The 24,006-nt window shown below is 52.7% G+C and overlaps 10 protein-coding genes across 10 annotated transcripts; 7 read left to right on the forward strand and 3 right to left on the reverse strand.

Moving 5' to 3' along the window:
• Positions 1-390: 390 nt before the first annotated feature.
• On the forward strand, positions 391-885 carry NECHADRAFT_35755 (uncharacterized protein; the record flags this gene model as incomplete). Its single annotated transcript, XM_003052618.1, has 4 exons — positions 391-523; positions 576-616; positions 661-729; positions 787-885. 4 exons carry the CDS (start codon positions 391-393, stop codon positions 883-885), a joined length of 342 nt encoding a protein of 113 aa, XP_003052664.1.
• A 687-nt stretch (positions 886-1,572) lies between these two features.
• On the forward strand, positions 1,573-2,491 carry NECHADRAFT_99679 (60S ribosomal protein L14). The gene is made up of 3 exons (XM_003052619.1): positions 1,573-1,618; positions 1,709-1,849; positions 1,904-2,491. Exons 2-3 carry the CDS (start codon positions 1,721-1,723, stop codon positions 2,216-2,218), a joined length of 444 nt encoding a protein of 147 aa, XP_003052665.1. The 5' UTR covers positions 1,573-1,618; positions 1,709-1,720; the 3' UTR covers positions 2,219-2,491.
• Positions 2,492-2,683: 192 nt separating this feature from the next.
• Positions 2,684-3,797, forward strand: NECHADRAFT_102490 (uncharacterized protein). Its single transcript, XM_003052620.1, has 4 exons — positions 2,684-2,728; positions 2,863-3,110; positions 3,192-3,250; positions 3,303-3,797. The coding sequence occupies exons 2-4, from the start codon at positions 2,871-2,873 to the stop codon at positions 3,637-3,639; spliced, it is 636 nt and encodes a 211-aa protein (XP_003052666.1). The 5' UTR covers positions 2,684-2,728; positions 2,863-2,870; the 3' UTR covers positions 3,640-3,797.
• A 322-nt stretch (positions 3,798-4,119) lies between these two features.
• Positions 4,120-5,137, forward strand: NECHADRAFT_67487 (uncharacterized protein). The gene is made up of 4 exons (XM_003052621.1): positions 4,120-4,172; positions 4,298-4,693; positions 4,744-4,830; positions 4,881-5,137. The coding sequence occupies exons 1-4, from the start codon at positions 4,164-4,166 to the stop codon at positions 4,908-4,910; spliced, it is 522 nt and encodes a 173-aa protein (XP_003052667.1). The 5' UTR covers positions 4,120-4,163; the 3' UTR covers positions 4,911-5,137.
• An 863-nt stretch (positions 5,138-6,000) lies between these two features.
• Positions 6,001-7,008, forward strand: NECHADRAFT_35721 (uncharacterized protein; the record flags this gene model as incomplete). Its single annotated transcript, XM_003052622.1, has 1 exon — positions 6,001-7,008. The coding sequence occupies one exon, from the start codon at positions 6,001-6,003 to the stop codon at positions 7,006-7,008; it is 1,008 nt and encodes a 335-aa protein (XP_003052668.1).
• Positions 7,009-8,404: 1,396 nt separating this feature from the next.
• NECHADRAFT_103807 (uncharacterized protein) lies at positions 8,405-9,583 on the reverse strand. The gene is made up of 4 exons (XM_003053118.1): positions 9,218-9,583; positions 9,063-9,151; positions 8,884-9,015; positions 8,405-8,825 (listed from the first exon to the last, which is right to left on the reverse strand). Exons 1-4 carry the CDS (start codon positions 9,268-9,270, stop codon positions 8,650-8,652), a joined length of 450 nt encoding a protein of 149 aa, XP_003053164.1. The 5' UTR covers positions 9,271-9,583; the 3' UTR covers positions 8,405-8,649.
• A 488-nt stretch (positions 9,584-10,071) lies between these two features.
• On the forward strand, positions 10,072-14,508 carry NECHADRAFT_36807 (uncharacterized protein; the record flags this gene model as incomplete). The annotated part of the gene is made up of 2 exons (XM_003052623.1): positions 10,072-10,232; positions 10,284-14,508. The coding sequence occupies 2 exons, from the start codon at positions 10,072-10,074 to the stop codon at positions 14,506-14,508; spliced, it is 4,386 nt and encodes a 1,461-aa protein (XP_003052669.1).
• A 208-nt stretch (positions 14,509-14,716) lies between these two features.
• On the reverse strand, positions 14,717-15,893 carry NECHADRAFT_36497 (uncharacterized protein; the record flags this gene model as incomplete). The annotated part of the gene is made up of 3 exons (XM_003053119.1): positions 14,717-15,320; positions 15,379-15,516; positions 15,565-15,893. The coding sequence occupies 3 exons, from the start codon at positions 15,891-15,893 to the stop codon at positions 14,717-14,719; spliced, it is 1,071 nt and encodes a 356-aa protein (XP_003053165.1).
• Positions 15,894-18,416: 2,523 nt separating this feature from the next.
• On the reverse strand, positions 18,417-19,346 carry NECHADRAFT_36394 (uncharacterized protein; the record flags this gene model as incomplete). Its single annotated transcript, XM_003053120.1, has 1 exon — positions 18,417-19,346. A coding segment is annotated over one exon (930 nt), but the record flags the coding sequence as incomplete, so codon positions are not given.
• Positions 19,347-22,003: 2,657 nt separating this feature from the next.
• On the forward strand, positions 22,004-23,644 carry NECHADRAFT_36419 (uncharacterized protein; the record flags this gene model as incomplete). The annotated part of the gene is made up of 2 exons (XM_003052624.1): positions 22,004-22,385; positions 22,452-23,644. The coding sequence occupies 2 exons, from the start codon at positions 22,004-22,006 to the stop codon at positions 23,642-23,644; spliced, it is 1,575 nt and encodes a 524-aa protein (XP_003052670.1).
• Positions 23,645-24,006: the final 362 nt, after the last annotated feature.

Below are 24,006 nucleotides of genomic sequence, written 5' to 3' on the forward strand. Positions count from 1 at the left end.
CTTGGATTTGCTTCGCTGCACGTAGCATCCTGCCTAGGTCATAGTTTGCTATGCTGCGCCTACAAACAAACCTGCATTCTGGCCAGAGCGCGCCGTAGGATCGCTAACAACACAATGTCATCAAAGTCAAACAAACTAACTAAATCGTTCCCTTTCATTCCATGACGTATGTGTGTCGATGGGCGCGATGTTTTCACCAAGCGCCATGCAATGACGTCTTCTATGAAGTCAGGCTGTGGAGACGACCACCATGGCAGCTTCCATATCTTCTAAGTGACTACCTACCTACAAAAGGCCGTCGACTCGAAGGGCAATTTCTTTCATACAGCATCACTCTTCACTCTTCAATTCTACATTCTACACACAAACGTAATCACAATCACTTCCATCATGTCTGGAAACTCAAACGTTGGTAACCGTGGCGTCTACGAGGCTGGCGACCAGAGGAACGCCCCCGAGTCTGAGAACACCCACGAGCGGTTCAACGAAGGAGTTGAGAACTCCCATCTCAGCCTGGATTCCAGTAAGACAAAGCAAACAAGAATACTCCATGTCAAACACTAACAACATTGCAGAGGATGAGCGATCAATTGCCAACCGATTGGCGGCCGAGGAGGTTTGTTGATACCATCAATCACCATCAGAACAGCAACTAAGCAGCAACAGAAAAGAGAGGAGGCCGATGATGACATCGAGACACAACGGTTGAAGGAGGACCCTACTCTGCCTGTACGTAACCCCTACTCATCATGAATCGGCAGCTCCGAGTACTAATTTTTATTTAAGGCTCGCGCGCACGGTAATGAGCCTTCAAGGGGCGCCAAGATTGACGCTCAAATCCAAGCACAGGAAGAAGAGGAGCTCAAGCGAAAGGGCAAGGCTTAGGGAAGGACGTCAATGTGTTATCGGCATGCAAGCAAGGCTCGTGGGATAAATTAATGATCAATTCTGGCATGGAAATTATTTCTATTTCTTGATGACACGCATCCAGTCGCGACATCAGATGACGCGTGATAAAAACCAATATTCGGGAACTCAGAGAAGGTTGAAGGACGAGAACGTCAATCCAGTAAAGCTAGCTAATCGAAGAGCTTGGTGCATCACTATTAATCATTATTAGCCATCCTGTGCATGAACAGAAGTGCAAGAACAATTTGGAGAGAGAAAAGTGTTGTTCAGAATATGTAAGAAATTGAATATCAGCTTGCCACCCGATATAGCGACTCAGGCGAGAGTGCCATCGGACAGAATCAATCGCAAATTACCTCATCCTAGTACATGGAAAGAAGTCAAAGAAAAATCTGTCGGCTTACCTTGATGCATGCAAGATCGTGTGAGTTCTTTAACCAAAGAAGTGTACTGCAGGAGAAGAGCTGAGGCTGTCTGAAATTTTCTTTTGAAGCTCTCAGCCGAGGCTGGTCCGTGCATACCCCTGGAGTCACGTCGCGGGTCGGATCCCGGCGAAAAGTAAACCCGGAAGTTTTGGTTAGGGCACAGGATCATTTTCTGCCCGCACATGTGTGATAGCCGAGTCAACCCTCAAAAAGTCCTTAGCGATTTCAAGGTCCGCGAGGCTCCAGAAAACAACCAACTAACGGGACAGCATAATCGACAACTGGTATGAACACCGACTCCTACGATCGCAGTTACATTCGAGCAATCACTGCGCGCGACTTTTGAATCTTTCGACTAATCGACCACTACACAGATCACCGTCACAATGGGCGACGCAGTCATTGAGGGTTCGAACTGGCGCCTCGTCGAGGTCGGCCGTGTCGTTGTCATCAACGGCGACCACCCCTTCGCGGGCCGCCTGGCCACGATCGTCGAGATCATCGACCACAAGCGAGTAGGTTCTGCCTGCACCGGCTTCCTCAGCACACGATATTGACCCGCACAACAGGTTCTCGTCGACGGTCCTTCCGCCAAGCCCGAGCTCGCTGTTCCCCGACAAGCCGTTCCCCTCAGCAAGGTCCTCCTCTCTTCCCTTATCATCGAGGGCCTCAACCGCGGCTCCCGAACCGGCACCGTCCGAAAGGCCTGGGAGAAGGCCGAGATCGACTCCAAGTGGGAGCAGACCAACTGGGCCAAGAAGCGGGATCAGATTGAGCGGAGGAAGGGTCTCACCGACTTCGACCGCTTCAAGGTTCTCCGACTCAAGAAGCAGCGACGATTCGAGGAGCGCAAGGCTCTGGCCAAGGTCAAGGCCTCGGCATAAATGGGTCATTAAAGCTGGAGTCACGGAGGTGCTAGGTCGGGTTTAGATCGAGAGGCACGGAACTGGGCAGGAAACACATCACGGCAGCGTAGAGGCTGCTGGATTCTCTTTTGCTCCGTCCTGGAAGGCTGTATGTCACATTTCATCGTCATGATGAACGGCGTCAATACGGAAATTCTGAGATCAAATGAATTCACAGCATGAGGAGCATTCAAAAAAAGACTGGATCATTGTGAAGTGTAGCCAAAAAATAAAAAGCTTATGAATACCCCAGAATCATTCCTTCCCGTGCAATGAATTGCCCGCAGTCTCCCAGTATTGATATCCAATTCCCCCCAAACTCGTCGTCATGCCTGACGAGCAAGTGTTGCAAAAAACCTGATTACCTAATGCAGTTTAGTTCCCACCTGCCCACCAAGCCCTAGAATTATCACTGTGCGATATTCTCATCACAAACGACGACGAGAGAGATCCGGCCAGCCAACAGACGTAACTGGGACCAGCAAACAAGTAAGTTCACGGCTGCCATTTTGTTCTTTGTGTCACAATTTCGTCAATTTCGGCGGTGGCGACAAATTTCTGCTCACAAAATTCCCTCTGAGGAATTGACAAGAACGAATCACTAACATCTACGCCCGCACCAGCCGCCAAAATGTCGAACCCCCGCGTTGAAGAGCTTCCCGATGAGGAGCCCAAGAAGACCGTTGTCGAGGAGCACGATGACAGCAGCGACGACTCCGAGGCTGAGGAGGTCGGCGAGGGCCAGCTGCCCGCCGGCTCTACTGCCGTGATCCATAACCGCAACGAGAAGAAGGCTCGCAAGGCCCTCGAGAAGCTGCACCTTACCCGCATCCCTGGCATCACCCGTGTCACCCTCCGCCGCCCCAAGAACGTGAGTAGAGAGGCGTCTTTTCCGGCCGAACGAGGGCCATGGAGGGGTAAATGAGGGATCATGCTAAACCACGTGCTCCAGATCCTCTTCGTTATCAACAACCCCGAAGTCTACAAGTCTCCTAACAGCAACACTTACATGTGAGTGGCTACGGTTCTTACACACGGCGCCTGTGTCTAATTTTTGTCATAGTGTCTTCGGTGAGGCCAAGATCGAGGATGTCAACGCCGCCGCCCAACAAGCCGCTGCCCAGCAGCTTGCCAGCGCCAACGCCGAGGCTGACCACGCCGGTCACAACCACGGCGAGTCCAGCAAGGCTGTCGAGTCCGCCGAGGCCAAGAAGGAGGACAACGATGATGACTCTGATGAAGAGGAGGATGACGATGAGGAGGTTGATGCCACAGGCCTGGAGGATAAGGACATTGAGCTTGTCATGACCCAAGCCAGTGTCAGCCGCAACAAGGCAATCAAGGCATTGAAGGAAAACGACAATGATATCGTCAACTCCATCATGGCTCTAAGTATCTAGGGCTAACTGGCTGGCTGAACTGGATCTTCCACAAAAGCTCGAGCACGGGACACACACTGGGCTCTGTATTAGTTCTGGGTGAATTGTACCCCGCGAAAAGGATTTGATGCCAAACAAAGGAATCAATTGAAGAGGAATCACTGCCTCAATCCATCAAGAACTGTTTATGAGTTGTGACTTGTGATTTTTTTTGTAACTGCTTGCACAATTCGTCCTTGTAAGCTCTCTATATCGGAAGCTCCAACATCTAGCTTTAAACAATTCCGCAATAACTTGTAGAGTTACACTGCGTCTCAATGGTTCCTCTTCATTTATTATTCAGCCAAGCATTTCCCCAGTCCAGGGATCCCAACCCTTCTCCTGGTCGTCATTGAGGGGTTCCGAAGCCGCCGCTCACCGGATTGAAGAGGGACATCACGTGATGTATTAGCGCCCGGTAGTTCCCTGGCGAAGTTCGGCAAAGTCAATCAACATCCATCAAGATCATCCTCTACGTCCCTCGACATCGCAACCCCTCGTTCAAAATGGCGACTGTAAGTTCAATTCATCAATTGGCGCGTGCGACTGATGGTAGATGCCGTCAATTCCTTCCCCGGCGCCCCGGCACGCGTCCGCTCGTCCTCGGAAGCCGTGAGCTAATTTTCTCCTTCTCCGACAGCGAAGCGCAGCTCTCAAGCTTGACTGGACCAAGGTCACCAGCTCCCTCGGTCTCCGTGGCCAGACCGTCGCCTCCCTCCAGGCCTTCAAGAAGCGCAACGAGGACGTCCGCCGCAAGGTCCAGCAGCTCAACGAGCAGCCCACCACCGTCGACTTCGCCCAGTACCGATCCGTCCTCAAGAACCAGGCCATCATCGATGAGATCGAGAAGCGATTCAAGGCTTTCACCCCCGTCACCTACGATGTCAGCCGACAGCTGAAGGCCATCGACGCCTTCGAGGCTGAGGCCGTCAAGAACGCCGAGGCCACCAAGCAGGCTGTCGACCTCGAGCTTAAGGACCTTGCCGCCACCCTCAAGAACATCGAGGAGGCCCGACCATTCGAGGACCTCACTGTCGTACGTATCGCGGACTCGGTGGTAATTGATTGGATTTTCACACTTTGCAGGACGAGGTTGCCGCCGCCGAGAAGTCGATCGACGAGAAGACCGCTCAGCTCGTTTCCAAGGGCCGATGGATGGTGCCGGGTTACAAGGTGCGTACTCTTGAATTTGAGAGTTGTGACAGTTCTGACCCCCGCTACAGGAGAAGTTTGGCGACCTGGCCATGGTTTAATCGAATTACGCATTCCGGATCCCGGCTTCGCGTTGTGTACTCTAGCATTGTAGATACGAGAACCCGAGGCAGAACCCAGGTTTTCCTCATACCCAACCACCTACAACATTTCCTGTGTGCTTCACGCAACTTGCTTCACTATTGGGCCCGTTCCAGCTATGTGGTTATGGGAGCCCAAGGCAACGAGGGCGGACAATGCTATAACATGATTCCCGTTTCAAGTTCAAGTTCAAGATGTCAGGTTAAACCTGGCCATCATATGCGTCAACTCGTGCCCATGTTCATTCATCGCCCTCTTAGTAATCCATGATCTTATTTGCCTCAAAATATGTATCGATAGGAGGGACTTCCTAATAGGTGAGTTTTCTGATGAGTATCAACATGGTTCGCCGTTCGGAAACCCGAGTGTCAGCCTCCGCTCGGCCGAGTGTGGATCTGATGAACAATACCCATGTTCCACCAATTCTCAACGTTGATGGTATTAAACTTTGGATCTCAGAGTCTCGGCCTAACAAAAGAAGGTGTGGTCTTGCGGGATGCTATACGCTCTGTACGAAACGGATGCTGAGTCCGTCTTATAATCCTGGAGTCTGATATGATGATACCTATCGACATACCCTATACCTCATCACGGATCATGGTAAGAAGTGATTAGGTTGATAGTGAGATCGAATAAAACAGTCATGGACCTCTTGGTGAGAGCATTGTCATTTTCATTAAGTTTGATGAGCTGTCGTTGTGTTGCGGTTGGTTCAAAGCTTTGATAACCCTGGTGTCCGATATTACCTGGCGCAACAACACTAACAACATTACATGCCAAGACTGGTGATAGTCTTAGACGTAACATCTTATCCAATAGCAAAACAAGGAAATAACAATTTGGCCATTGAAATAGAGCCCTCATCTCAAGTCCGTACAAGATTTTCGTGAAGCTATTGACGCAACTTGTCGTCACGTGTGGTTCTTGTCTTTATCCGGCAGTTTAACCTCCCGCCATACATTCACACAGCTCATTGCATACAACTTCCCTCAAACTCAACCCGCAAAACTATACCCTCCAAACTCAAATAAGACCCCCAATCTTACCATGATGGCTTCCGTACCTGAGCTCGAAAAATATGTCTTCAAGACAGCACCTCCACTCGACCCCGCCTGGTTGGAGTATGAAGAGGAGGTGAGGCAAAAAGGACCTCCCCGAGTATTCAACTCTGTTCTAGAGAGACAGCCAGTTTATGCCCAGGAATGTCGTGAATTGAACGCACGAATGATGGCTCCTGGAGCTAGAGATTATGAACTTTCCCAAGACATCATCAAGAAGGAATTTACTATCCCCTCGTCTCTGGATGAGTTTCCTATTTCTATTCTTCAACTGGAACTGGAAAACGGCCAGCCCTCTGATCCTGATGTTGTCATCATATATTATCATGGAGGAGGCTTGAAGGTTGGCGAAGCTGATAGCGAGGAGCTTTCCTGTCGCCGCCTGGTTAAGTGTGGCCTGGGAAGAGTGCGCCTGTACTCCATCGGTTATCGTCTTCTACCCTCTTCTCCTGCCAGTACATGCTTATCAGACTGTATGGATGGCTTCAAAGCGTTTGGAAGTCAAGCAACAAAGACGATTGTGGTGGGAAGTTCGAGTGGCGGACAGATGGCAGCTGCAGTAACTCAAGCAGCGCCAAAGGGATCCATACATGGACTACTGCTGAGATGCCCCGTCACAGCAGATGGACCGAGCGGTGCTGAGTTTATCCCTGAAACGCTACAACAATACCATACCAGCGTCTCTCCGACATTCATCACATCCCTAAACGGATACCTACAGCGAGATACTCCAAGGGATGGCCTCGACAAGCTTCCCCTGGAAGTCACAAAAGCTGAATTGGAGGGCCACCCTCGGACTTGGATTCAGCTCGTCTCAAACGATACGATTTATTCAGATGGACTCTGTTATGCTATTCTTCTGAGGCAGACGGGTATCGAAGCTCAAGTGCAGGTCGAGATGGGCTGGCCTCATACGTTCTGGTTGAAAGCCCCTCATCTGGCTCACGCTTTGGCAGCCGAGGAAAGGATGGTGGAGGGGCTGAGGTGGCTTCTTGAATGAACGAGGGCCTTGAGCTATGGAATTACAGAGTGGGTGCTGCTACTGTAGTCTTAGGTGTGATAGTCGTCTTGAGAAATAGGAGCGTATCAAAGCTACCGATGTCAGGTCTCAACAATTAGGGTGGTATCAAGTTCTTTTAATCTAGTAAAAATGAAGTGCGATCCATCAAAGGCTGGCTAGTAATGAAGATAGATGGCTGACCTTCTGTAAGCAAGCTGCTTATATAGAGTCAGCATCGTTTTTCATTACTACACAGCCCCCAAAGATGCCCTCAAGCTCGCGGGTCTGGTCTGTTATCTGAGACTCTATCCTTTCGCTGGGATGGGGGTTTCCTACTCAGGGTGCCCTAATCCATCTTATCCCTTAGCCACTCCCGGCTACGTCGATCCATAGCTCGTAACAGTTCCTCAAAAGGTATTAGTTCCTCAAAAGGACCTCTGCTCCTTGGCTTGTTCCTGGGAGCTGCTTTAGCAGAGAGAGTCAAAGCGCCCTGCTCGTCAAGTCCAAGTTCCTTGACTAGAGACGTTGGTATGGCTATGAGGATCACCCTGCAACGATCGACATCGCTGAGCTGTTGCCAAAGATCTGGGTTGATGAACAACATCAGATCAGTCAAATCTGCCACTATGTTGGCGACTTGGTGATGTGTGATGACATCAGAGATGTTGTCCGAGAAGTGTAGGTTGAGATACTCCTATAAGTCATGCCATGTCATTAGTTACGGTGCCCAACTGCATAGGTAAGGGGGTATCCAGGGGAATGAGAACATACTTGGCCACCAGGGGCTGGAAACTCGATGTGAAGCGAGCGATCGGTCCAAGGCTGTGCTGCCACCCTCCCCTTACGGCGAGAGACAACATCAACGTTGGAGGCCATGCGCGGAGTGAAGTTGGCCATGATACACTCGAGGACATAGACCAGCCGACTCATGAGGTTTAAAGTACGCAGGATTCTCTCGTGGAGGCTTGGGTTGACTGACTGAAGCGTTACATGCCCCTGGGGCAGGCGTTCGAGGACGTCAGGGCCATGCATTGTGGTAGCTCTTTTAGGTATTAGATTGCTGGGATGGATGGTTGTCCGAAAGGTGTATTAGGGGAAGCGACAAAGGGGAGAAGGGAAGAGAAAGGGGAAAAGAGGTAATAGGAAGAAGACGGTGTGTTTATATTCACTTTAATCCCAACAATTAAACGGCGTTTTAGGCATCCTCTCAACAACCTTGATAGTCTAGTGTCATCGTGAGCTTCAAGTGATTATGTAGATTTCGTTGTATCCAAGGTGTCAATATCAAAGTTTTGACTGAGGATTTTGAAGAGCTTCTAGTCAGCTCACGGCCCAATATAAATCATCATCCAGTATAACGTGGCGGGGTTGTTCCTGATTGTAACCTTTAGATTGTAGAATGGTGTCGGATTAAACAAGTCAAGTCTCTTGGGTCTATAAGACAACACCAAGCGCAAACCTGCAAGTGCCCATTGTTCCTCGCTCCAAGATCAAGAATGCTCTCTACAACGAGATACACCAAGCCGGCCCCCGAAACTCCCAACACTTGTGCTCCGAAATACCTCTCTTTCCCAAATGATACAGGTACAGCGGCTTCGAGTCTGGTTCTTTTGCAATTGTATTTCTTTGGTTTCTTTATCTTCAGGGTTGCGCGTACTTTGCGGTCCACTCCTTGGCCGTTGCGATGGCCGCCTGCTCGTCCTCCTTCCAGCTCTTGGCAACGTCGGCGGCGAGGGGGTCGTCGGGGTTCGGGGCACCCAGGAGGGCTTGGATCGAGAGCAGGATCGTTCGGATCTGGAGGGCGGGAGACCAGTTGTCTATGGCATTTGTCAGCTTGACTGCTTTGTGGGACTCGGTTATTCTTATTCCACGCACTCTTCAAGACATCGAGGCAGATGCGGCCGAGCTTGTCAACGTTGGGGTGAAAGATCTTTGTGAGGAAGCGAATCTTGGGAGGAGTCATGGGATAGTCGTCGGGTAGGAAGAGCTCGAGCTTGAAGACGCCGCCTTGGGAAGGTTAGCTAGAGACTTTGCGAGGCAGCAAGGGAGCGCACCTTCGTATGGCGACTGAGCAGGGCCATGGATCTCGACGTCAAAGTATCGCAGGTTATCCTCGTGGGGAACGGCGCTGATTCCTGGAACACTACATCGCGGCTGGTGTTAAAATGACATGCATGTCGCAGCGCGAGATCCTTGGGGGATGACCTACGGCTCGGCCATGAGCCGTTCCGTCTCTTTGACAATGCGCTTGGGGAGAGCCATCTGGATGTTTAGAAGTTGATATTCGAGGTACAGGTCGGCAGAGAGAGGACGACTTCGAGTCGGAATATGCGCAGGTCTGGCGTCGGTGTGTCGGTGGACCAAGAGGGACGTGTTTTGACGGTGAAGGGTTGAAGATCAAGTCTTGACTCTGAACCCTTGGAACGAGGCGGGGCAGACAGAGACACGAGGGGGGCGGATAAGTATCGTAGAGGGGCAAGTCAGGGAAGCAAAGGGGAGAGAAGATGCTCGGTTATGCTCCAAAGGTTATAGAATAAATACTTTAGATAGGGCCCGAAAACAAGGCCCAACGTCTATTTACTGCAAGAGTCGGGTGATGAGATGGACGTTAAGCAGGAATGTACGGATACTGACTGTATCACTCACACAGCACAGCACAGCACAGCGACAAACACCACCATCCACGGCATGCGCCCGATAAGGCACCCGACCTGCGCCTGGTGGCGGAAGGTTCCGTCAGGTGCCATGATGGCGGGGAGGGTACATGCAATGACCAGCCCGGGCCAGTCGCGCTTAATAAGGTTGCAGGGGTGTTAGTACCTGGACCTGGGAGTTTGGAGACGCGAGCTTCACTCACCAACCATCGTGACCTATTCATCTCATCAATATTCGCCAGACAATCGCCATTACGGCCCAGAAGCTGCTACAGGGGGTCTCTGCCAGACAATGAGATGACCTGCAGCCGTTTGATGGCGCTGCGCCTTTGATCAAAGCACTGCCCCTTCTCGTGAGCCTTGGCATGAGGAATGTCGTGATAGCTTCTTCATCCGGCCACCCACCACCATGCCCTCGTTCGACCAGCTCACCGATCCCCCCAAGAAGGGCAAAATCATCAAGTCGGCTTATGATAGTGAAAGCTTTGAGTCCGATGGCACCATCCACGTTGATGGCCTGGTTGGCTCAGCCACCATCTCCCCAGCTGGCCGCGATGTCGCCTTAGCTTCGTAGGTTGCATGACAGATTTATACCGGATGCACCTTGACTGACATGCATAGACCCGACGGACTGGCAATCATAGACTTGGATTCGCCGTATAGTCCCCCGCGTCGTCTACGGACTCATGGCCTCCCCTGGCTGGTGGTTGATGTTCAATGGTCCCCTTTTGCAGCTCGAGACTATTGGATCGTCTCAGCCGCCAACCATCGCGCTCTCGTGTGGAATCTCAATCGCAGAGAAGACTCTAGTTCTGGCGCTATTGAGCACTCACTTCAAGGCCACAGCCGTGCAATCACCGATGTCAACTGGTCTGCTCATCATCCCGATCTCCTTTCAACCTGCTCAGTAGATGGATACATCCACGCGTGGGATCTTCGACGACCTCGCCAGCCAGTTCTCACCTTTTGCGACTGGACGGCTGGTGCATCGCAGGTCAAATACTGTCGCCAAGCTTCTCATATTCTTGCCTCGGCCCATGATCGATGGCTTCACATTTGGGATGAGCGCCGCTCATCTGAACCTCTCAAATCTATCAAAGCTCACAAGTCAAAGATTTACGGCCTGGATTGGAATCGAAATCGGCCAAGTGCAATTGTGTCATGCTCCATTGATAAGAGCATTAAGTTCTGGGACTACACCGTTGATGATCCTCTCGAACACACCATCGAAACTGGTTTCCCTGTATGGAGAGCCCGGCACACGCCCTTTGGACAAGGCGTTGTTGCTATACCCCAAAATGAGCCTGGCGACCTGTACCTCTATAGCACCCGGTTCGAAGAAGGATCCGATGTGACGTCGAGTCCGGTGGATGTCTGGCCTGGTCATGGTGACCACAAGGCAAAGGAGTTCCTTTGGCGCTGTCGCGGCGGTGTCACTGAAGACGGGATGGACGATCGCGAATTCCAGCTTGTCACCTGGGGTACTGATAATGAGCTCAAACTTCAATGTATTGATCCTCAAACCCTGGCCACCATTGGCCACACTCGAGGAATGCCTGCGGCACCGGGCATCAGTCTCACTCGCAAAGGCGCCACCTACAAGACCTTTCGCACCGTCGACGATAGCACGGATCGCGATCGCAAGACTGCCACCATGAGTGATCATCGACCTGGCGGTGGGAGCAACTACAGACAAAGTGCCCTGACACTGGGTATGCGATCAGGCGCGAGCCAGAACCATCGTGTCGGCGTGGCATGGCGAGGCCCTTCGATGAAGGCTAAGGTCACTTCAGGGAGGGCCCTCGATCGTAGCCAGTCACAGATCGGTTGGATGAAAGGTATTGCCATGACCAAGAGGAAAGTCTCGGCGGGCGCAAAACGGCACATGTCGAAGGACTCGGGCATCTTTGGTCATGGATATCCTGATGACGAGTGGGCCGAACCGGATACTATTCAGGAAGAGCTCTTGCGAGTCAGTACGCAGCTTCCCAAGGTGAGATGGGAGAACATCGATATGGACAACCTGTCCCTTAACGCCTCGTTGAACGGTCCGTGGGGCGTGGACGGGGAGACCATCTTCATCAAGGTCAGGATCGACATCCCGGTTGGCTATCCCAAGGCCAGAGCGCCCAAGTTCTACGTCGAGAGATCATCCTTTATGCCAGCAGCAACTCACAAGAAGATCGACCGTGAGATTCATCAGCTGGCGGATCGGTTCCTGCAGAGAAAGCAAAACTGTCTTGAAGTGGCCTTCACATACCTCCTCGGAGAAGTTGACCTCGAAAGCAGCACCACCTTTTTCAAGAATGTTCGAGATCTTGATGACGACCTCGACGGATTAGCCGACGAGAGTTCGAGCGAATCTGACGAGGACATACCAGCTGGAGGTTCGGCCTCCATGTCACAAGAGCTTCCACCGCATGCAGAGATAGACACCGCACTTGCGCCTCCCAACAGGACTATTGTTCCACCGACCCCTAGAACGTGCGGTGCTAGGTTCTCGCACAACGGGCGGTTGGTCTGCTTCTTCCCCTCAAAGGAGGAAAAGGCGAGAGCACTGTTTACCACTACCATGGACGCATACAGGGAACGTCCCAAAGGGGAACCCTTCTTCGCGGGCTTTGGTAAGATCGCCCACGACCTGGGACCCCGGCAGAGATTCATGGGAGAGGACGCATCCATGTCCAGTGGTGACTCAGATTCACCCGCTTCCGGCTCTTCCTCGTCGTCGTCATCTTCGAGCGATTCGGAATCGACATCGATGCACAAGATCAACCTGTGGTATCACCCCAGTCGCCAGTTTAGAAAGACGTGGAGTGAGGATCGGTCAATACGCTCCAGCGGCGGAGGCACTGGCGTTGGTACCGGCACAGGCACCGGCACAAGTCGTCGACGACCTGGTCGACCAAAGAACCTGATATCGATACACGATCTCCGAGCGACGCTGCCGTCCAAGGAAGAGTTTGCTCGCGAGTATGCCATATTTGGAGACGGAGCTGACGTCTGCGAGCACAATGCCCAGGTAGCTGAAAAGTACGGGGCCAGGGATCTGGTTGATGTGTGGCGATATCTGGCACTACTCCTAAAGAAGGGCGTTCCGCTTGAAGTGCTTTGTCACAACCAGAGGCGTGACTCGATCCTGGTGATCGCTCACGATGTGGTTTCCAGATGTCACGAAGACGCTCTTCCTTTAGAGTCAGCTGTGGATAAAGGCAACGGGACTCTGACGGGTAGGGTGAAATGGGGTCAACACCCTCTGGCCAGAGACTTCATCATGGACCTGTTTTTCTACTTTGAGAGAATTGCCGATGTCCAGATGTTGGCCATGCTCTCATGCATATTCAGCGAGTCTTCAGCCCCGGACAGCGTGGCCTACTTTGAATCGCATCTGGCTCAGCCGGAAACTCCTCTTCCTCTCAAGGCGCCGGCCTTTTCTCTCGACTATTTCCCGACGGATGCTTCACTCTGGAACATCAACAGTCGCAGCTATACCAACTCTGCCATCACGACTCCCATGACCATCCATACTCCTGTCCATTATGCGGGATCACAAGCATCTGATGATGGTCTCTGGAATGGAGATCCGGCGTCAAACTCGTACTCTTGCGGAGAAACGCCGCCCAACAAGTTCAAGGACTATCTTGGGGATCTTGAGCCACCACCAAGTGTGTCAACATCTCCAAACACACGCTTCCTGAATCGAGCAAACTCTGGGCTGGCATCAGCCTTTACAGCCAACCTACCCAACCTGCCTCGTTCGTTTGCCGGCGTGAGCTCATCATCCCCGCCAAGCCATGGGAAGAAGAAGCCAAACCCCGCAGAAACGATCCTCAGCAGTCTAGCTCCTGGAAATGTGACATGGAGTGCATCAACGGCGATGGATTCGAGCGGGGGCAGGACGTCTCTGGATGATGACGAGTACCGCAAGGACGAGGTACTGCCGCTGGTTCCTACAAAGATCTCGGTGTCGATGGAGGATCAAACAATATTCGACGATGACGGCTGGCTCAGCACGCCACTCCTTGAATCCAATCGTGGTGACGTATACGCTCATTATCGATACGCATACGCAGAGATGCTGCAAATGTGGAACCAACCCCTTGCTAGACTCGAGATTATGAAGTTCAACGCTCTCAAGGAGGACGTGGTTGGTGGGCACATGGACGGTAGCTACCCAGATTCTACTCATGATGGAGCGAGCGGGAATGGACCCATCACCCATGCCAACTCACCTCCTATTGCCATGGGCAAGAAGGATCAGCTTCAGGCTCTGCTCGCATCCGGCCGTGGGCTTGACGTGACGGGAGTATGCCGCATCCACGAGATCCAGCTCGAACCTGTTCGTTACACGTCGACCGACTCCAAGGTCGGCGGTGCGGTGGGCACATGTGAGCGCTGCCATCGGTCTCAGAGCCAGCTTATATGCGTTTACTGTCTCGAGCCCGTGGATGCCCTCTTCCCACCGTGCTTGGCCTGTGGATGTGCAAGCCACGAGGCATGTCTAGCGGAATGGCATGCTGCTGGGGAGACGCAGTGTCCGGCGGGCGATGAGTGCAACTGCGTCGAGGAGGCAGACGATGGTCAGGTTGAATCCTGGGCGGCTCTTCGTGGAGCCGTCTTTAAGGGGCCGAGGCATCTCCCCATGTTACCAGGCCCAGCACTGGGCGATAGCGACGAGGAAGAAAAGGTGGTTCGTGAGTGGGAGAGAGTCGAGCCGGCTATACCCACACGAATGCAGGGGCTCTCAGCTGCCAGCATCAGCTTGGGCAACAGGCTGAGGAAGTCAGCAGGCGAATGGTCAAGGGCTTCGAGCTTGAGGAGGAATGACCGGAGGAATCTAATGTAACATGACCGACACATCACAAGAGTTGGAGTAATGGTTGTTGGATATTGGAGGTTCAAGTTGTTCTTTGTATTGAGGCATGGCGGTATTTGGATACTCGTCCCAGCTCACTTTTTTTTTTTTTTGCATTTATTCTGAACTATAAAGCGTTCAAAGCCATGTACAGTTATGTAGAGTATCATGAAATATATAATGCATCCCTACCACACCCCTAATTCGGCCTCCTTTTCTCCACATTCAGCAGTGGCCGTCCAGTTGCTAGACGATCTAGGTTCTCTAGGAGAAGACCTGAGAGGTTATCCCAGTACTTGGACGATTGCCACGAGATGTGAGGTGTGAGGAAGAAGTTGGGCGCCTTCCAGAGGGCATGTCCCTCTGGCAATGGCTCTGGGTCAGTGACGTCCACGGCGGCGCCCTGGATGAGGCCGTTCTCCAGAGCGTTGACCAGAGCGTCGGTGTCGATTATGGGGCCTCGGGCAATATTGCATACAAACGTCTTGCCGTGGTTCTTGCCGAGGACCTTGAACTGCTCTGCGCCGAGGAGACCTCTTGTAGCGTCACCAAGTGGCAGTGATACTACCAAGAGATCAAGATTCTGCTCCAGGAAGTGGTCAATATCTTTGCTAGAGCCACCCGAGAACCACTTGGATGGGATAGTGCCTTCAGGATCACCAGTGCCAGGGACGCAATACGTCTCATCGCGCCGGGACTCGGCGGTCGGACGTTCGCGGAGTGTGTAGGCGTACACTTCCATCCCCAAAGCCTGTCCAAGCCGGGCACACTGCCTCCCGATACCTCCATAGCCAAGAATACCCCTGAGTTTTCCGTTAGCTAGGTGGTTCATGGGGGCTGGGGGTGAGAATGTCGTCTTACATTCGGCGGCCTGTCGAAACTTGCACGCCAAGCTCGAGCCTAGGTCTCCAGAGCTGCTGTTTCTGCTGCTCAGCATACACATGGAAGTGATGCTGGTGAGACAGGTACGCTCCTATAACCCACTCTGCGATCTGAGGTCTACACAAAGTCAATACAACTTTCAACAATGAGAGAGTATGCACATACGGCTGACACCCACTAGCATTAGCAAACTGAACCTCTGGGTCCCGAAACTTGGGATACCCCGCCCACATGTCCAAGCCAGCCGATGCGGCCTGGAAGAAGCGCGCCCGGGAGACCTTGGCCGGGTCGGGCTGATGGTAGATGCACAGCATGGTGACGCCCTCCCACGCCTCGTCGGGGAGGTGGTCGGGCGGGAGGAGCTGAAAGTTGACGATGGGGGCCTCGAACCAGCGGACCTCTAGCTCGGGGAAGCGCTCGCGGGCCTGTGCTAGGAAAGGCTCTGGAGCCGGGCTGGGGAGGTAGACGAGGAGGACGTCGTCTTTGAGAGTCATGTTTGACGGTTTGTGTGTGTGTGTGTGTGTTGTTGAGTTGTGTGTGTGTCAAGTGCGGTGTAGGTAGTTAGTATATAACCAATTCTATCACATTCTCTACCCGACAGCTCCGAGTTATACAACGGCCTCCTCTTTGCTGATTCAGTCTCTCACGTCAGAGAGCAAAGATGAGATGAGACCTAAGTGAGAAATGGGCAAGCAGAGTTGATGCTATTCCCGCAAACTCCGAGAGGTTTATTTCGACCCAAAGGTGCGGGAGATTAATAAGCTCTTAACCCATCTCATAGTGTGTTCCCACAATGGTTGGTTGCGCCCCAGAATAGAATAATTAGCCATTGTCCCGAGGTTGTGTTGATAACGGAAAAAGGTGGAGATGACATACTTGAGGCCATGGATGACGAGATTGCCGATGCGTTGTGCGTATCCACTCTATAATAAAGTCTAGGACTTTCGTCTTACTCATATTATCTTGCTCTTAGTGAACAGAATATATATTAATTAGGTAGGTATAGATACACAAGTACCCAACTAATCTCCATGTGCCTTAATCCTCTCTCAGATAGGCAAAAACATGCAGATTGTAATATTGTTATAGATTCATTCACACGTCCATCAACTTCAATTCCTATAGTTATCGCCTAGAACGCTTCCACCAGATTTCCACGTTATTATCTAAACTCTACCAAAGAGCAGCACCTCACCAAGTTAGAGAAACCAACATGACAGGCTTACCACGGACCGGGTTCTCAAATCTGACCCTCGTGAGTTCCCAAACCTGCCACGCCTTTCTCATTTCCGGGTCGTCAAGTCTTGTTTCTAGACACAAGTCCTTCCACTCGTGGCGTCTCTTCTTCTCCGAGTTGTTCTCTTCTCCCTCCCTCGCGATCCATAGACGTACCACCGTGCCTAATAAGCCTGTCAGCACATCTTTACCAGCGAGCCCCGTCTCCAGAGTTTCCTGCCTAGATAGGTAAGTAAACTCAACTCTGTGTGTGCTTACATGATATCGGAAGCCATACCAGTCTCCATTAGCTTCTGCGTTGCTCTCGTCACTCGAGGGAATACCATCACCACATTGCCGAGGACATGCCATGGTAAACTCGCGCAGATCCGGCAACGATCGCAGCCCCAGAGGCTCCAAGCTCATTTCCCAGTCTGGTCGGATAATGTCGTAGAAACTCGATGCCAGATTCTGGATTGGGAGACTAAGGAGAGTGGTCTCCTGAATACCTGTCCCCATCCCTGGGATCTTTGGGGTTGGAAGAGTCATGTGCATCGTCAAGAAAGTGTCCTTGAAGACATTCATCCGCCTCCATTGAAAGGTACAGTCCTGGAACAAGGTTCGGTGGGTACGCTGAAAATACCTAAGCCCTTCATCACTGACTGGTATCAGGGTACTGATCATAGAGCACACCTGCTGATCCTTTTGGGACTGCTCTGGGTAGAATTCCACAACAGCCGGTTCAAGAAGTGTTTGCCACAAGGTTCCCCTCAACTTTGAAGATAGTTCTCCAGTAGTGGTCTCAACCTGGCTTCCTTTAGGGGTGGTCTGGCGGTATGGCGGGGTGAAGGGTCGGACTCCGTCGTCCATAATAGCACAGTTCTCTTATTCTTCAAGAGAAATGGAGACCCGATTTGCCGATGCTACTGATCCGAGTTCCTCGGGTCCAAAAGAAGCACAACTTGAATATATATCCTCCCAAGGTTGCTAAGCTTCTTGTTCCGAGCATACTTAACTCACCTTTGCCCTGAACAGACCCAAGAACACAACATGTCGCTTCTTTATTAGGCTTCCAGCTCTTAACATGATAGAATAATGTGTACAAAGGCAGCCACTCAAATTGTCGTTCAAATAACAATAGGAGGAGTATACATTTGGGCCGGGTCAGAACAGCCCTTTGTCGCGAACTAGTCCCTGTTCATGCATTAGTGCAGTACCACGCCACTTTCATGCTGCTTGTAATATCCTTCCCAGAGTTCTCTTTTGCATGTCGTTGTTGGTCCCAGATCCGCGCTTCTCACATTTTGTCAAGACTGGAAATCTGCTAGTCGCAACTGCATACCTCTCCATGTCTTCGTGGTTGTGCATATAACATCCGATTTACTAAGTCTCGCTCTTCTTCGTTTGTTGTGTAACTGCTGTGTACATTGTGGTGTTCTGTATCTGGTTTTATCGACTCATATGTCGATAAGCCGGCGCTTTCCGTCCGATGTCCCAACAAAGGCCATCTCTGCGGTTTTACCTTCGCCTTGGTGCCATGATAATCGGCTCTCGAATCTGGCGCCGACTCTCCGGACTCGACTTCAGCTCCCATCCGATGCCAGGAGCCTGTGGGAGCCATGACCAAGCCGGCGTGGCCAGGCCTCTGGATCTCCTTCACTGCTCGGCAAGTAGGACCTGGGCTCTGTCATCTTGTCAGCACAACGGCTGAAGCATGGTTGACGAGCCTGCCCTCAAACAAGTCGGTCCTTGCGAGATCCCATCACCTCGAATCCTAAAAGACTCGTTCTCGATGCTTTCCTTCATTTGCCTCTTCTGTGCCTCCTGACTTCCCACCCTGATTCGCTCCATCCCTCCCATTGCAGGTCAAATGTCAAGATCCTCTCCACCAGGACCCATCTCATCCTGTTCTCACAGGTCCGGTTCTCCTTGACCTTGTCCTCATCCACGTGCCATGGCAGGATTCGTACCCATTTCAGGTCGTCGTCGGGCGCCTTGTATTTTCCATCCAGAAAGACAACTTTGGACACCATTTTGCTGCGTCCTTTGTTGAGTTCATGACAATCTTCCTTTCCGCATCTGCCCTCGTTGAGGACTGCTTGAGACTCGGGGTCGTCCAGATCCAGGGGCGCCATCTCGATGATGTTTTCGTCTACCCAGTATCGGAACTGCTTAGCCAGGTCTCTGAGACGATCTTCATATGGAGCATTTGCGTCCATGTGGATCATCCATGCTGGATCAATCTCTCCCACTTTGACGATCCACAAGTCATCCAGGTTGGGAAACCAGAATCGGTCGAACTCGATCTTGCCGAAATCTCGTTGACGATAGCAGGCTGACAGGTAGACAGAGTAGTGGTATGGTCCATCCACCCGACCATCGTCGGGGAAGCAATCCCAGAAGGCAAGTCGTCTTATCCGCGGTGCCAGATCTTCCAGGTAAGAGTCGGTTGCTTGGTCTGAAATCTTGTGGTCGCAAACGAGGATATCTCTGGAAAAGTCAAAGTATGATCCGTGGCCAATAGGCTCATACCCTATCCTGGTTTCCTCTCGCGCCTCGGCGTTGAGCTGTGTAACACTCGGCAACGGATAAGAACCGTCTTTCTGGACCAAGTCGCCGTATAGAACAATCCGAGGCTCATTGGCTCGTGACCATATTTTGAGGCGAAGTTCAGTGGGAAGAGAGCCAAAGCTCGCCACTGACGATGTTGACGTGGAGGATGACATGGCCTCCTACTTTCATGAGAGCAACCGTGTTGGGAGGTGAGCTTCTAGTGCGAGAAGTACAACACGGCTTCAACAGGTGGCATAACGGGAGATGATTGGAGGTCTAGGATCGAGCAGAGAGGTACGGGCGGCGGTATTAATCTCACGTCGGCCTACATACTGTCGAGTCCAGAACAGGGGTCTCACGAGGACAGGACGGAAACGGTGTCATACCTACATGCTGGGGGTGGATGGCTGTTTGCGGCATGTCCGGGGCGGGGAAAATCAATGATCCCCCTTGAAGCCATCGTGGGACGTGATGCTATACTGTGCCACAGCCTGCCAAAACCGGGATGGTTCACCGACACCGCTTCTAGCGGTTCGATAGCGGCATGCTGCATGGTCCATCCTGCTCCCTCGGTCAGCCAACCAATGAGGCCGCTCTCCAAGGAAGAGAGTGGTGATAGGACCGGGGTGAGGCGCAGATGGTGCAAGAGGTCCAGTCGACGATCACACATATCGGGTATTTCGCGCCTCTTAGCTCTGTATTAAAAAGCAAGCTCGAGAGCGCCACCCTAGTGTCTCTCCGGCTGAGCTTTTCAGCCCCGAGCCAGACATGTTAGCCTCGCGCCTGTCTTGGAACCGCATCATGTTTCTCATGTCTTGTCACGTGTCGTCATGATCGGGCGGCCGATGAGCCTGCAGAGGGCGGCCCAGAACCTTCATGCTCGCAGAATTCGAAGCTTCTCGCCAATCTAGAACCCCAGCACAGCTCGTCTTGGGTAATGGTCTGATGTGAGAAGACTGTTGGCAGGCTATCCTGGGCGTGGCTGCATAATACGCGCCTCCCGAGAGCGCAGCCGGCGGACGCAGCCGACGTGATGCCAGGGCGGACGAAGTCCAGTCAGTATCAACGCGGAGCTTGTTGGCACGGAGTACAACCAACTATCACCTTCACTGCGGCCTCTGGTGGTGATGGGGAAGCCGGGGTCGGTCGGGGTCAGCATGGGACGGGAACGGGCTCCAGGATGATGGGTCTGCAACACTTTGAGCCCAGGTTCGCATGTCGTCGTTTCCGGCATGCATCTCGAACCTGTTCCCGTTCCCGTTCTCGGCCAATTCCAGGCCTCCCATTCTCAGGCCGGGGCGGGCGACGCACCCAATGCTCGAATGGTAACTTGTCAAGGCGATTGCCAATCATTCAGAGCTGACAAGACGGTCCCAGCGGTTTGGGTTGGCTTGACATGCGCTCGAAGTGAGGCGGGAGGGCTTGGAGCTTGCAAGGGATGTCGGGTAACCCCGTGTGGAGCTTGCAAAGCTGAGGCGGGATGGTACGCGATTGGTGCCGCCTGACTGGTTCCGGGACAACCCAAGCACCAAGGACGAACACCTTGGCCAGGCTGAGGCTTGATTGGCGGGCAGATCTCTAGACTCGAGGCTTGAGATCGGTCCAGGCTGAGCAGGACGCAAAAGCATCAGGCGTGTCTCTGCTCGGGCTTGCCTCCGTCGCCAATCTCGACGATAAAGGCGCATCAGCAGGTACGGGCCGCGTGGGCATTAACTCTGGTCCCAAGACCACGTTTTCAAAAATCTGATCTGTCGGGATCGGTGGGTAGTGGTCACTGGTGAGGAGCCAGTGGGGGGATGTGGTAGTATCAGTGTGACAGAACAGCACGCCTGCATCCTGAGTGTCAACGAACGACATCAAGCCGGGATCTCGGTTGGGAGGAAGGGCATGGATATGCTCTGGAGTCGGTGGTGTGGGCTGCCTCTCGCCGCCAAGACGAACTGATGAAGCGGGAGAGTGGACCAAGGGAAGAGCGGTGATGAGGATGAGTCTTGAGAGAGCCCATGGTGGCCATGGTGTCCATGGCAGGCTGAACTGAACTGTGATGCGGGTGCGTATGAAACATCGGTGTGCGTATCTGCGCTGTGACGGAAGCAAGCCATTCACATCAGAGGTCGGGATGAGCACGGTGGTTTGGCCGGTGCTAACGTTAGTACGGATATCAAGTCAGCCATTGCCGCTCGGATGACTTTCCTTGGTCACTCGAACGCGCGCATGGCGTCTTTTGCCTCGTTGAGCTGACGGGCGTTGTCATGAAGCGCTGTCTTGAGTCGACACTGTAGGGTAGAGTAGGCGCGAGACGCACGCTTCAGCCTTTGAGGTGCAGTTGCCATGAGTGATATTGGTGATGGATGGTTTCCTTTGATTGTTGTTTGGGAGTGGGTTATTACCGCGACGTTGGTAGCAGCTTGATTGCGGTTGACGGTGGACGAGGCTGTTGGGTGAGATGAAAGGTTGTGGTACTGGCCGCTCACCAACGCTCATGCCATTGTGGTTGCAGGAGATGTATGTGCCCGGTAAGCAGGCCCCACAACTGCAAACTGCTCCTTCCATCTCTTCTCAACGTGAATGTACGCTGCAGTATGGATAGGTGCTGCAAGTAGGCGTTGAAATATTCATGCAGCTTAAGCTCTCGGCCAAACTTGACTTGCTTACCTGACATCTAGGTATTCTGAGTACAATGTTAACAGATCATCACCATCGCCAAACAGCCTCATGCTGTGCAACAGATCTTACCTAGTAGGGTAATGCATGTTGGAGTAGACCTCCATCGCTGAAAGAGGCAGGCAGGCGGATTCGGATTCAGCTCCCGTCCTAGCGGGACGCGCCTAACTCGATGTCGACGGCGCGCTTGCCCCGATCCCCGAGCCCGCTAAGCCTGGGCGACCCACTCATCGCACATGCTCATCCTCCTGATTGGCATCATCACAGAAGGTCTTCACACGGTCGCCAGAGAAGGCATACGCGAACAAGAGATCTGCTCCCTACGACTGAGCGTGACCTCCACAGCCTCCAATGCCATCCAGAGAGCATGCCATCCCCTACCGATGACGAGACGACCTTCCCCTCGTTAGACCGTTCGACACTTCATGGTTTTGGCCGCTCCCATCTCTCCCCTGACGATGCCTTCGTGTCGCCGCCTCGCCGTCCTGGCGAGCGTAGTAGGAGTCGCAGGCGCAAGCGGCCATGGAAGAAGTTGATGTGGGTGAAGCAATCATGTAAGCGTCTACTGATCAACTGCTTTCCGCGACGAGAGGGACGGGAACTAACCAAGTTTTGTACAGATCCCGACAACTATACCGACCAAGCGACCTTTCTCGAGAACCTACAGCGGAATCCCCGTCTTAAGCCGTATGACTTTTGGCCCCTCGTCGCCGACTCAACAGTTATACTGCAGCATGTTTGCTCCGTTATTATCTTCATCGTTTGCTTTGTTGGTATATTTCAGGAGCGTGTCTCTCCCGTGTCTGTCACAAGTTGGAGCAGCTTCCTTACTTTTGTCGGATGGATTCTCTGGGAGCGCTGGTTGTCCGAGATCGAGGACCCCGGTGACACGAGCCACGGAGTGGCAGCAGCAACAGTGACGGGGAGAGTTGGCCGGACCGGAAGCATGAGGCGACCGGGCCGCGCCGGTAGTATTCGGCGCCCCCCTCCGCTCCGGATCGATTCAGTCCCGTCGACCGCCGGACCATCGGCCGCGCCGTCGGCCTCGAGCTCGACCACCAACCTACACGCGCACCATGCCATCAAACGAGCGCAATCCACTTCAACCAGCTCGCTGACAAGCGGTGCTGTGCACACACCTCGGGCAAGCCAGGAGCACCTCCCCGAGCTACCACAACCCCTTCTTGCTGAAGAGAGCCGGTCTCGACAGAGAGCTGAGACTATCAAGTCGGCAATCCTCATCTACTGCACACTTCTTGGACTTAGCCCCATCCTCAAATCCCTTACCCGGTCCACATCGAGCGACAGCATCTGGGCCATGTCCTTCTGGCTCCTCGCCATAAACATCTTCTTCTTTGACTACTCGGGCGGCGTGGGAGCCAAGTTTCCCGCATCACTCTCGACCAATGCTGCCCTCATGGCATCGACGGTATTGGCAAGCCGGCTACCATCCACGAAGCAGGTCTTTAGCTTGACGCTGTTCAGCATCGAAGTGTTTGGCCTGTTTCCCGTCTTTCGACGATATGCGAGGCACCGCAGCTGGCGATTCCATGTGGTGTCGGCCATCTTACTGGTACTGGGGGCTGGACTTGGAGTAGGCCTCATACTGGGCGATACCAAGGGCACTGGTGGATGGCCATGGAAGAGCGGACTCGTGGGAATGATTGTAGGAGTACTCATCGCGGTACTGGCAACAGGAGGATGCAGCTGGTGGTTGATTGGATTACAAAAGTACAAGAATGAGATACGAGGACCTTGGGACCCAGCGAGACCCATCATCATGAACCGGCCTCGGTGGGATGACGATTCATGATGGTTACGTAGGTAGTTTAGACGCTTTAATCAATACTTCAACTGTTCAAAGCCCTTGGCGAGATGTTGGTTAGCGTTTGGACGGTGACTGCCAAGCTTTCTGTCAAGCAGCATTGCATAGCGCTAAATGCGGATCGGCAGCATCTGAATCTGAGGGAGAGGCAGAGACCGGTCCAAGACAAGATGAGGCAGAGGCAGACTTGTATCCGTACAATTCGGTACATGTTACGTTGCCATGCATCGATTTTAGGCAGGCCAGTGGAAAGTCTGTTCGTATTTGCCAACACCTACGTCCTGATCCTTGGACCCCCATCTGCATGCGTGTGCATGGCGACAAGACGCGAGTGTCATGTACTGTCGTGG

This window comes from Fusarium vanettenii (genome assembly GCF_000151355.1).
Source record: "Fusarium vanettenii 77-13-4 chromosome 3 genomic scaffold NECHAsca_2_chr3_3_0, whole genome shotgun sequence".
Lineage (NCBI taxonomy): Eukaryota > Fungi > Ascomycota > Sordariomycetes > Hypocreales > Nectriaceae > Fusarium > Fusarium vanettenii.